Source organism: Falco biarmicus, chromosome 6 (assembly GCF_023638135.1).
Source record: "Falco biarmicus isolate bFalBia1 chromosome 6, bFalBia1.pri, whole genome shotgun sequence".
Classification (NCBI taxonomy): domain Eukaryota; kingdom Metazoa; phylum Chordata; class Aves; order Falconiformes; family Falconidae; genus Falco; species Falco biarmicus.
This window is the reverse complement of record NC_079293.1, coordinates 72,329,517-72,342,382: the sequence shown is the minus strand read 5'-3', so window position 1 is coordinate 72,342,382 and position 12,866 is coordinate 72,329,517. Positions and strand designations below refer to the sequence as shown.

Sequence of the window (12,866 nt, the reverse complement as noted above, 5' to 3'; positions counted from 1 at the left end):
CAGCCAGATGCTGGGAACTTTACATTTTCAGCAAGTATGCTTGTTGATGAGAGGTTTGCATCATTTCCTTGCGTAGCCATTTGCTGTAACACGGACCTAGCGCTGAACTGCTGCCACAAGCCTAACAGAGACCAAAATAAAGCTGGAGCAACAGTTTGGGCATAAGAAAGCCAGGGAAACACCCATGAAGCAATCAGTTTAACTTGGCTTCCTGGAGGAAAAAGCTTGTGAGAAGAGATTTGCAATACCAGGGAATGATGCCGATGTATGTTTTTGATGGGATTTACCCCACCTCACTTCAAATGCTCAAAAATTAGCTTTCTTAATCAAAATTAGTCAGTCTGGTCTCTTGCATAATCAACAGATTGTAAGATATATGCGATAATTGCCATCTGCAAGTTCCTATTTCAGCTGATCACTTGAGAGGTGACCAGCTTAGACTTCACTAGCTCCTTAGGCCATCGTGTTAGCCGAGATGAACTCCCTCTTCCAAGCATCCAGGGCAACTAGAAAAAGAAAAGAACAAAGTCTGGGAGAGGGAGATGCACTGAGTCACATCATTGATTTGGAGCTGGAATTCACATGGCACTCAACCAAGTACCCCAATGGGCAGAGTCTCCTGCTAGAAGCTCTCTCTTCAGATAAGACCCATGGTGCCCGGTCTTGACAATGGTCAATGTTCCTCACGCCAAAAGACTTGAAACCCTCAGGTGACCCAGTTCAGAATAATCTGCTCACAGAGCAGAAGTCTCCTCCTAATCTTTGTTGATCAGGAGTTGGCATTTTCTCTGAAACATGATTTCTAGTCTATCAGTGTTGAGAATCCAGGGCTGTACTTTGACTCTTCCTAACACATGGAAAGGTTCTGTTTTACCCCACCTTTCTCACTCCTGGATATGATAAGGCAACGAGTTACAGTTGCTGTGCATTCAGTCCCCTTATCCTTAAAAACTGCTATTTGTTACATTTACTGGATGTTGCCTTAATTGCAGAAAAGACAAATAAGAGCACATGATTTACATTCTCTTAAGCAATTAGACTAGTGCCAGCTCCCCACACAGAGCCATATGCAATGTTGTAATCCAGAGTGTGGGGTTTGATTTCCTTCTCTCTAACATGATTGAAAAGATTGAGTTGCCTTGTTTAACAAGAAATTCAGTCTCCGATAAAGCTCTAACTAGGTTTTTCTTGAAGTGTTTTCACCGAGCCTCCTTTCTCCTGCATATTAAAGGCTTTTCCCTGGAGTGCTGTGATGCTTTCTTCACAGTCCAGCTGATTTGGCATCAGGCTGTAGGTTACAGTTGAGGGATCATGTTAACATTGGTGGTAAACCACTCACTTTGTAGGGAGGGTACAGTTTCCATCACTCAGGTAGCTGCTAGTCCTCCCTTGTCTTACACAATCCCCTCAGTGCTCACAGAGACAGACAACTTGGGTAATTCACTGGCAAAGCATCACAGAGCAGCTCAGGCTGTAGGATACAGCCCAAAATGTCTAAGTGACACAGAAGCAAGTTCAGATGAGGCCCAGCAGCTCTAGCAAGGATCTACGCAAGTGTCTCCATAGTCAAAAGCTTAGGTGAACTCTGCAGAGTCAACATATGCAGAAAAGAATGAGAATATAGCACTGGCTTGAGAGCAGGAGCGCCAGGAATCCAGGCTGAGAAGCACAACAGGAAAACAAGACTTAGACTGTACTCCAGTACTACTTGGAAATGGGAGATCCCACCTGGAGATCCCAAAAGCCAGCAGGAATCATTGCACCAAGTACGGTACTTCCAAAACAAAGTATAAAGCCATTGCTCCAGCACCTTTCTATCTAAACTAGCTGCAAGGCAATGAAGATTTCTTTTGGACAGCCTAGGAGAGAACAGACACAGTACCTCCGTGCCCATTTCTTTGCATTGCGTGGGACGGTCAATGAAGAAAGTCTTTTCTAGCAACAGTCAAAAAAAAATATGAAGCTGGGTCCTTATGGAGGACTCAAAAGCAGCTGTTCTTCACTGAGCACAGCCTGTGAGTCCGGTGACGTTACTGTTGTTTCCCCAGTGCCAGGCAGATAAGTTTCTGTTCTGCTGGGAGGAAAGATGGTCTGTATCCTCCTTTACTCTGTGTCAGATCCTTGGTTAGATGGAGGAATGTGCCAGGGCTGAGCCTCAAACAGTGGAGATGCTAGATGAAAGAGAAATAATATAAGAATCAGGCAGATTAATTTAGTCAGAGAATTCAGATCCTAAACAGATTTTGGTACTCAGCCAATTCTTGGGATTTTGGTGGCATTTAATACCTTAAATACGTTTAAAAATCTGGATTGAATGGAAAGAGTTTCCATTCATCGATTCATTATAGAGAAAATAATAATCGATCAAAATATTTTTACTTTTCCTGCCCACCTTTCTGACAGTCTGCAAACATGCCGTGGTAAAGCCCAGCCGGAGCACTATCTGAAGTTGGTAACTTTACCTTGGGAAAAGCCTGGCAGAGATCACAAAGCTCCAGGAGAGGTCACTGAAGGAATTAAGATAGGATTTGTCTCTGATACAAAAAAACACCAACCCCGTAATAGTTTTGCCTTGCAAATTGCCCCTAATCCAAATGCAAGCCCTCAGGGATAATTTACCTTGGTAGTTTTTATACCACAGCAACGGTGTTTGTAGGTAGCTTGCTTCCCCACGAACCCCAACCCTTTCCTCATGCACAGTTTTAAAATTTCTTATCATGCAGAAGACAGGACACTGCAGGTCCCTGTGCCATGACCCTCCACCTGTACAGCACTGTTGATAATCAATAATAAATAAGGTGGCCAGTTCTCTGCAGGAGCTCCCCTGACTCCATCCCCCCCCAGCCTCTTTGCCAGCACTAAACCGCACCTCAACAGCCGTTGCAGAGATTAAGAGACCTAACCCCCTTCTTCCCATTCCCCGGATGGCAGCGGTGGGAGCTGAGCACGGCATTCCTGGGAGGCCAGGACACTGCTGCCAGACCAGCGGAATTCCCTCGATTCCAATCCTATGGATTGACTGGAACAACCCAAAACACAGCCAAGGCGCAGAGCCTACGCTTAACTCTTCATGGCTTGGCCCAGTCCAGCGTACAACCTTCCCAAGGCTCTGTCCAGGAGATGTGACTTCAGGATCAGGATAGAAACCTTGTATTGCTCTAAAAATACGAGGGACTGTAACCCTCTCACCTGACTGTGATGCTTTCCTCTCCTGGCTTTTATGGCCAGGATGCATTTACATACTGCTTCCTACATGCAGAAGTCTTCATGTGTTTTCCTTGGGCCTCATCTTACCCATTCCAGTGCTTTCCCCTACATATCATCCTTCACCTGGTTTTAGATCCTTTCTTTCACCTCCCACAAAAGGATTTGTGATCATATGTGCACTGTGGATCCTCACGGGGGTTAGCCTAGGGACCTGCTACAAACGCCAGATGCTAGGGAGATCCAAACGGATGCTGGAGGTCTCTACGTGCTCCGTTATGTCCCTTCTAGATGGGGTCACCAATGATTACTGGATAGTCACTGCCCTGTAGGAGCTCCCCTCACTCTACCCCTGTGATCTCTTTGAAAATCCTAACAGTATCACATCAGAAGCCTTTTTCTTCTTTGATCGCTCCACGTTCTTTAGCCATTACCCTTCTTGCACTATAAAAAATCATCAGGGGTCACAGATTGCAACAACCCACTTGTGAACTAATAGGACTTTTACCAAAACCTGCACAAATGTTGTGTGCTTCTGAAAGATACCTTCCCAGCAGGCTGCAGACACTGAGGACCTTCAGGAGATACTGGGCGTATCAAGAGATGAGGTCATCATGAATAGCTGCCCAAGCCAATGCTGGACTGAAATGGCATGAAATTGGTTTTGACGGTGTCAGTCTGCCTCCTTATTTTTGGAAGACATTCACAGATCAGCTGTTTTCTCAGCTGTTGTCTCCCTGGAGTTGATGGCTTTGCCCTGTAAATTGCTGAATGCTCTGATTCCAACCCAACTGTACCAGCTCCTCCTGGTATCTATCCAGGACTTGGCAGAGTCTGTGGACCTCGGACTGAGCCCGCTGTCACTTCTGATCTAAGATGTCATGCTCTGCTGTTGAGTATTAGTGAGTTAAACCCATGTGAAGCCCGTGCCAGCATTCGATAGCAAGATGACAGTCGTGACAGACAGGTGGATCTAGCAAGTGCTAGATGTGACGTCTTTGGCCATATGTTCTTTTTTGATGCAGCAAATCACTGTCATCTGGATTCCCACCATCCAGAAGCCTCCTCTGCTTACAGAAATATTACTGCCAGCACCATCCCCTTCCCTCTGTGCACTTAATTTAGATATTGACAATCTCTACAATAGCCTCCGCAGGGGACAGGGAAGCATACTAACATGGAGACCTGGTGTTCGTCCCTGGGAAGTCTTTCTTTCCTCTTTCATGAGGCTTTGGCACTGGAGCTCGGACAGGTGCGGGTCGTATCCCAGCATTCCACTGGGAGCTCTGGGCCAGCATCTTTGCTGCTGCTTTGGAGGGCAGGTTCCCGGTTGACTGGTGAGTGGCCCAGCTGGGACGAACTGGTGGTTTTGGAAGAGACTCAAGATCTGCAGAAAGTGATAGCTAGGAAGAGAAGGCAGTAAGTGTCAGCCCAACAGCTTCAGAGGAACTGAGAATGTTGGAGTCCATTGAGAACTTCTATAAATTCTATACATTCTATATATATTGCACAAATTATATTCCTAAATTATGTTCCTGAATGATACAAGCATATCAGCATTATTTGCAGTGACCCGTGCTCTGGGGTAAGTTTACCTTAAGGACAAAAGGACACGGTTAGAAACTGATGCTAGTAAAGCCAAACCCACATTAATTGATTCTCCACATGAATTCATATGTTAATGCACAAATTCTCCGCCATGCATATGGCTGTGACTGATCCCAGTCTTGCTTGCTGTTTGAAGTCACATAGTGTAAAGCATGAAGTTTATTTTAAATTACTGTTCAATGAACATTTTACTAAATAGTATAAAATTAAGGGGAAAAAAATAAACTTAGCAACACAGTGATTGTTTACTACTTGAGAAAGATCCCAAATATTCAAAAAGTGCAGGTTCTGCAGACAAAAGCCTTGGGGTTTTTTTGACTGATACAAATGATTTGTAGAATAGTGAAGAAACATTTACAAACCCAAACATTTACATAGCAACTCATTAAAAAGCAATGTGGGCTAATAGTCTTACGTGAAACTCGTATCCATAGTAAAATGGTTGTGCAGAAAAGCCAATGCTGTTCTGTAATTCCTGCCTGCCTGTTTCCCCTTTCCATTATTTGATTTGGCAGCAGTGGCAGATAGATGGTGCTTTGTGCCTAATTGTCTAGTGACGAATAAGCTATCCAGCAACTGCTGAGTATCAACCTAAAGAATATCCAGTGATTACACAACTGCCCAAAGTGGTCCAGGTTCTTAGCAGTGCTTGACCTGTGGCAGAGATGGTGTGATAAAAGCAGCTGCAGGTTTTTTTGTCCTAGCAAGAAAAGCACTTACCACAGAAGTGGCAGTAGATGCAGCACCAGATCTGACTAGTCCTTGCTTTTCAGCTCTTGCATTGTCAGTGGTTTGGTTTTAGAGCTCACAGGGACAGATAGGCTTAGACTATTAAAGCTAGGCTACACTTTTAAAATTAGGTGACATATGTAAACTGAGTTTGAATATGGAAACACTATACTGAGTTATTTTCACTCTTAGGAATAGTCCCATGAAGTTCAGCAGGGTTTCTTGTGTGGATAAATAAAATTCAAAATAAGGTGGGCAGAATATAAATATACACCGGACAGGACAGGACCACGTCTCAGATCTACATGTTTACTACACTGACGCAGTGCATAAATGTGATTCATACTCAAAACATCAATTCCTTGTCAATATGTCATAGGAAAACTTATTCCTGACTTCAAATGCTGCAATCTTATTACCTTAGGATATAGGCAGTGAGGCAAGAATGACTGATCCTGTCAAAAAGATGTTATTTAGTAAGTACTAAAAATAAGTCAGTAATTCAGGAACAGCTGTGAGGGTGGAGCAGTCTCTCGAATAGAAACAAGCAGACAGCCTGAAAGGCAAAACCATCCCCTAATTGCTGACATTGCAGTCATTTGCAAAGCTGTCAAAAACATCCATCAAATGTTACCTTCCTAATAAAGTATCTGGGAATTTTGACATTTGGCCATGAAGCTGCTGCCTATTTTGCTGAGAAGCTGCAGAAGACTCCTCAGTGGAAGTCCTCAAGGGCCTGTGTAAAGGACACTGATGTGGCAGCAGTGACGCCTGCGAAGGGACCTGTAGGGCCAGAGCACAAAAATCACAGCAGGGCAACACAGTTCCACGTCAGAGCCAAGAGGAGGCCCGGCACACAGATCTGGTTTCCATGTCCAGCCCAGTAAAAGTTCCGAGAAGTCACCAAACCCGTTGCATTCTTCACTTTTCTTTATATAATACTGGGATAGTAGGCTGCTGAAGGCAATGTGAGCAACAAGGTGGTATAGACAAGCCGTAAAGCCTTGATCCAGCAAAGTGCTTAAAAAGATGGTTAACACTGAAACTATACATATCCTTAGAGTATGGTGTTTCCCTGGCTAAAGACAGAGCAGGTATTCCCTCCCCACTGTAGAGACATGGGGGTTATATGTGTGTTCATAAGAAAGAACATGGCCCTTCATCCAGAGACCTAATTAACTTAATTTATTGTAATTTACTATTTATTGTAATTTAGCTAGTTTACTTTCATTTATTCTAAATTAAGTGTGAGCCTGGTCACATTTTATGCTACTGTTTCCATGATTACTAATAAACTCCAAAACCTCACAAGTTTACTAGGAGGAGAACTGATTCACCACATGCAAACCTGGAGCCAGTGGATGTAATTCCAGGACTCAGGTCATCACCCTAATTATGTGTTTATTGCATTTTGGTGTGCTGTTGTTCAGCCTCTTGAGCTTGGAGCTCCACATAATAGCCCTTTTCACATCTTCATCATTGGCTGTAATATACTTTATTCGCACCTACTTTCTGCACCAGGATTATTGATATATTTAAGAGCTTCATTTTAATTTGACTTGATGTTTGCTTGCTTGGGGCACTTATTCTTTCATCATAGTCTGCTCTTCTTCTAAGGATTTACTAAAAGATTTGAGCATTAAGCCTCTTTATTTGGACTTGATTAAGTAAGAGTCTTTACACAGGTCTTCATTTCAACAAGGTTTCCCAATGCTACCTTAATAATAAATGGCAATTAATTTTGGATTATTCCTAGTGAGTTATATGTATTCTTTTTCCATCCATCAGCCTACTGCAACCTAACCTTTATTGTCATGTAGTGTTGCAGTCATTAATGGCCAGTGTAACAGCAGGCTTATACATCAGAAAATAAGAAATACAGCTCTTCTACTGAAATTTGGACAACTTTAAACTCAAGAGAAATACAAGCCTATTTTCAATGTAAAGGCTAGGAAAGAGTGACACAGCAACACAGGCTACCCCTGATTTTTAACACAAATAGAAGCCCGTGCTACCAACATTGCATAGCACAAAGGCATGGAGCTCTGTTCTGGGCTGATGTCACCAAGGTGCCACCCCATGAGTTTCAGAACACCCTGGGTTAGGCTGTCCTAACTGCCTAGGAGGGACCAAGGGAGGACAGTGAACCTGTCAGGCCTTGGCAGCAGGCAGTGGCTTTAAGACTCTCCCCAGGGCTTTTTGTGGGGTGAGGGTTCAGGACCCACTAACTCTGCGTGCTTCTCCAGACACCTGTCTGCGAGCATTTTGTATCAGCTGAATGCTTTCTGGTGACTATCTGCTGCAGGGATGATAATGTTCCTTTTAAACCGTGAGCAACCAACAGAAGGTGGCACACACATATGCGCTGTCCAACCCTGTACTGCTGCAATTTGTAGCAAAAACTCACACTGATGGTGTGCAGAAGGGTTTGGGCTTCATGGTGGGAGTCAGACCAGGTGCTTGTGCCTTCCTGACTGGGGGTTGCAGTTAAGTAACTTTGAAGAACACATAACTTTCCTAAAATCTGGGGAAAGAAAATCAAATTCATGACTTTTTACCCTGAAATAAGATTCTTTCACTTCTGGACTGACAACAAAAGAACTTTAAATTTGAAATGGGAAGCTGTGGTGGAAAGAAAGGGCACTCTGATCTAAGGGTGACAGAGGAAGCCATTGGAGAATGGAAATTGTAAGACACAGGCTGAATTATTTTTTTAATTATATTTTTCGTTCTTTAACACTGAATCTGTTTCCTTGCTCATACAGACAGGCTGTATTTGGGTCAGGAGCATGCCTCCCAATCTCAGGAGACAATGCCTCTCTTTTATGTAAACCTTCCTTAGCTCAACTCACATGCGTTCCTTGGCTTTTGTCACTTAGGAAGCATGCTTCCATGTCTGCAACCCAACCCCTTCCCCCCCCCCCCCCCCCCCCCCCCCCCGCCCCGATACACTTGTGAGCATGTCCTCCTGGCAGTTATTTGTGGCTGTATCTACAAAAGCTTAGACCCACGATGCTTTCTGGAAGCCTGACTTCCCTAGACTCCTTTCATGTGAAGATGCCCTATTTTACCAGCAACGAGCACAATGAATCCTCAGTATTAAGACCTTGGGGCTGCTTGCTCAGGCTCAGCGCAATGAACAGAGAATAAACTAACATCAAACTGCAATGATCAAAAGTTGCGAGAGCAGAAGAGAAGCTTTGGGAAGAGATGCAAGTGTCGTAAGAGAATTGATCCGGCACTTTGTAAAGCATGGAAACAGACTGTCGGGATGCCATGCAGGAAGCAAAGCGAGGGAGGAGCAGATAACAAGGTCACTGTCTACACACAGACAGCTTCTGTCCTGTTCCCACAGAAGGCAGAGGGACTGTATCTAGCCTGCAATGAGAGATTGCCCCAGGGCAGCCAGACATGGGGTGCTTTGTGTCCTACTTCTGCCCAGGTATCTCCCTCAGGGACAGGCAGATGTGCCTGGCAGCCTACCTACAGCAGGAGCAAAGCCTCACAGGTACCTCAGCTAAGTAACAGCTCTCAGCTAAAATGCTCTTGGGTAGACCTGACACTGCGCCCTGGCTGATGTAATGACAAGCCGGTGATACTTGCCAGTGATTTTGCCTTCTGGAGCTTATTAGATCCACGACCCGCTCTCTTTTTTTTCTCAGCTGCCTGCCAGCTAAGGTCTGGGGTCTCCCCTCCTCCTTTCTTTCTCCTGCAGAGTAGAACAGAATAGTATTAACAAGTGCTATGGAGTTGCTTCCCTGGGGCTGAGAAAAAGAAAATCCCTTACGGTATTACCACCCAAAAATACATGGTTTAAGGTAACACATTTTATCTTGCACCTGAGTCAGACCAAGAGTGCACAGATACCATGGCTCAGAGGTGGGTGATAACTTGCTATTTTTAAAGTTATGGTAACTTTATAGCACTCAAATACATGCCCTTAGCTTGAGACTTACTGATTTAAGCTAAATCCACTAACATGTTACATCAGCTTAGGGGAATTCACAGAAAGGCAACTTTAGCTACATCAGTTTGAGAGTTTTCAGTGATGCCTGTAACATACATAAGGCTAAAGGACTGTCCCTCCAACAAGTTATTTATTCACTGTTTTTATAGCCAGATACTTCTTGTATATGTATATGTATAAATTCATAAATTTATATGTGGCTTTTCTTAAAGTCAATACAATAACTGGCAGAACAGGAATATTCCAGAGCGTGAAAATTAAGTGAAGTACACTGGAATGTGTCCAGTTGCCACATTTTTCCAATATCAGTAGTAAAAACCATACTATGAAGAAGGTTTTTTAAGAACTCAGGTAGATTTATAAACACACATGCTCTGAAGGCGTTCATTCCCCATCCACGTTCAAACTCTTCAATACAGAATTAATTAATTTAAAGCAGCAACTCTGTTGTGCTCTCTGAGTGCATCTCCCAGCTCCATCACCAGCATCTCTGGATTCCTGGAAGGCACGCTAAAAAGCACAGTATGAATACAAAATCATGAACAAAAAGGGGGGAAACAGACTCTAAAAAGCAACTTTTATCCTATAAAGAAACAGAGCCACACCACATAACACACACATCCTCCAAAGCAACACCAGCACAGATCTGGTATTTACTCATCCCAGAGCAGCTGCAGCTCAAAAACCATAAAGACAAATCAGACATTATTTCAAATAGCAAATTGAGGAAAACTGCAATGTGTTTATAAACACTTATAAAAAACTTCACTAACCATCAAGAGAGAAAATTCAATCAAAAATACTATTATGGGGAATGAACTGGTCATCTTGGTGGACTTGACAGTGTCAAGTTTATGGTTGGATTCCATGATTTTAAAGGTCTTCTCCAGCCTAAATGATGCTACGATTCTATGATCTTCAGACAGAATGCAGACCTGGCCTTGTGGTTGTAAATTAAGGTATTAACCTCTACTGCTGTGTGCTAGTGTCCATGCTCCTGGTGTCACAGCATCGCCCTGCAGCGGGTCACCACCATGATCTCACTTCAAGGTTAGGAAAACATAAGCAGTGAGGATGAGTTTCTCAAGGCTGCAAAGGAAAAGGGCATCAGAGCTGGGAGGAGGACAGCAGGTCTCTCACCCCCGGTGCTGAACTCGGTGTTTCTCACCCTGCTTTCCTCCCTTAAGGAACATTTTTAATTCCCACAAACCTAACAGGCAGACAATACTGGGCTGACTATTCAGAAACATGAAAAACAAGAGACAAGCGTTAGGATTTGGAAGGACAGCAGAACCCTGTGCCCTTCTCACGCAAGCAAGCCCCTTTTTGTCAGAAACTGGGCCCAGGCTGCTGACAGAACAATTACTGAAAGTAATTATTTTCTCGTTGGGTAAACACTCCAGCACAATATGCAACTGTTTTTAGAGCCAGCCTATGTCCATAAATTATCTAACTGAATTAGCGCTGGCTTCCAGAAGCTCAAACTGGTTGCAGGGGGGAAGGAGCTTGCCTTTTGGCTGAGCTGTTGTGATGAGAAGTAGCAAGGCTCCTTCTTGAGGCACAAGGACACAATTTTGGCAGGGGTCCAGCACTAGGCTAGAATTGGAATTCATTATTCATGATAAAGTGGGAGGCAAATCTTTTGATTTATTGGCAACAAGCAGCGCAAACACCAGATGCCTTCCAGCAGAACCGCACATGTATGGACCGAAAGAGCGAGCCCTCCTGGTTCTTTTAGGCAGACTCTGGTCCCAGAGAAAATTTGCTAACTTGGTTCCACGCTTTAGATAAGAATCTTCCACTTCACCTCTGCAATATTGCTTTGTGCCCAGAGACAAATCCATCCTTGCTTGTCTCTGTTTGTATGTCAACAAAAAGGTACCTGGACAATTCAGGCAGAAAATAAACCAGACCTACCAGAAATCATCCTGATGATAAATTGCACATATACATGCAGCAACAGCAAAAGTCACAGCTATAATTCTACTGAGGGATTTTGATAACCCCTTCCAGGCAATTTGTAATTCAACCCCTGTCTGTATCTCATCTCTATTGTCTCACCACTCCCTTGACTATGCATCTGATCATTGCTCTTCTTAATTTCACTGCTCAGTGACTGTGAAGCTTTTCCCACACTATCCCATCTAAGCCAAATAACCTCTCAGTGAACACATTCAGGGATCTCCGTCCCATCTCCTTCATGCTGCAGTGATGTTTGTCACTGAGGCTCCTGGGTGCCATTCAGGTTTTATAGTACAAGCTCATGCCTTTCTGAGCAAGCAGCAAAAAAAATCCATCAGGAAAAAAACCCAAACAAACAAAAAAAAAAAGCAGCCAAGCCTCCATTATCATCCAGATTGCAAATTAACACCGGTCTGCCATTTTTGGGGGACTACCAGCTGTGGCACAGTGTTATGATTCTTCTCCCCAGTGATGTGAAGCACCAGCACTGTCCAGGCCAAACCCTGGTCCATTTGCTCTACATAAATCTATTAGTTTTTCAAAGGTAAATACCCAATTATAGTCTTATAGCCTGAAGTATATGTTTTGTCCTCTTTTAGGACTCCCTTTGTCTCTGCCTCCCTGCATAAGTGAGAATTGACTACAGCTTGTTACACATCCCATGTTTCATTTTTTTTTTAGCTAAGCAAGGGTAAGTTCTCTGTCATGAATTCACAGTGGTGTAGTTCTGATACTGCTGTGGAACAGAGCATGTAGCTAATGACTCTTCTCAAAAGGCCAACAAAGAAAGAGATGAGAACTCTGCCATTTAAATGACAACATTTCAGCTGCAGTGTGGACACCCTGTTATGATGAACAGGAGAGTTCTCGTCTCTTTTTGGACCAGAAAGCAAGTGTAGAGTGAGGGCCAGCTCAGAGATGTTAACCCAGTCCAGAGCTAGGAAAAACTTTATTTTTTCAGCACCTCATAAATTTTGCAAAATTTAACCTGACATTAGGCAGGTTAACTTTGATTCAAAGAAGGAGCCAGTGACTAGTCTCACACATTGCTTTGATGATGGCGTCAGGTATTCCTTTGATGTAATCTTGTTTATTCACAAAACATTTTCTACAAGTCCAGTTTTCCTCAGCACAGCAGAACTCAAATGGAAAGAATGGTTTGTCGGCTCACCACTTTCTGGTCAACCTGCTGGTCTACAAGTGCTCTCTCCAGTCCTTCTCTCTCAGCCATCACTTCGGCTTTCTGCTGCTTCTCTGCAAGTTTGCTGCATCTTTTCACGCATGCTTATGACCTCAAGAAAATACTTGTTCCTCTCTATATGCATTCAGACTGCAGCAAAACCAATGTCCTCTTCCAGACTACCTTTGCAAAACCCTGTGTTTTGGGAAATCACTC

At 43.6% G+C, this 12,866-nt stretch overlaps 1 protein-coding gene across 1 annotated transcript in view; it reads right to left on the bottom strand.

Moving 5' to 3' along the window:
• Window positions 1-659: 659 nt before the first annotated feature.
• Window positions 660-12,866, bottom strand: part of FBXO16 (F-box protein 16) — a 38,497-nt gene continuing 26,290 nt past the window's right edge. Inside the window, 4 exon segments of the mRNA XM_056344796.1 lie at window positions 660-2,171; window positions 4,382-4,607; window positions 6,400-6,403; window positions 9,068-9,250. Coding sequence (XP_056200771.1) covers window positions 2,104-2,171; window positions 4,382-4,607; window positions 6,400-6,403; window positions 9,068-9,250 — 481 coding nt within the window. The 3' untranslated portion in view covers window positions 660-2,103.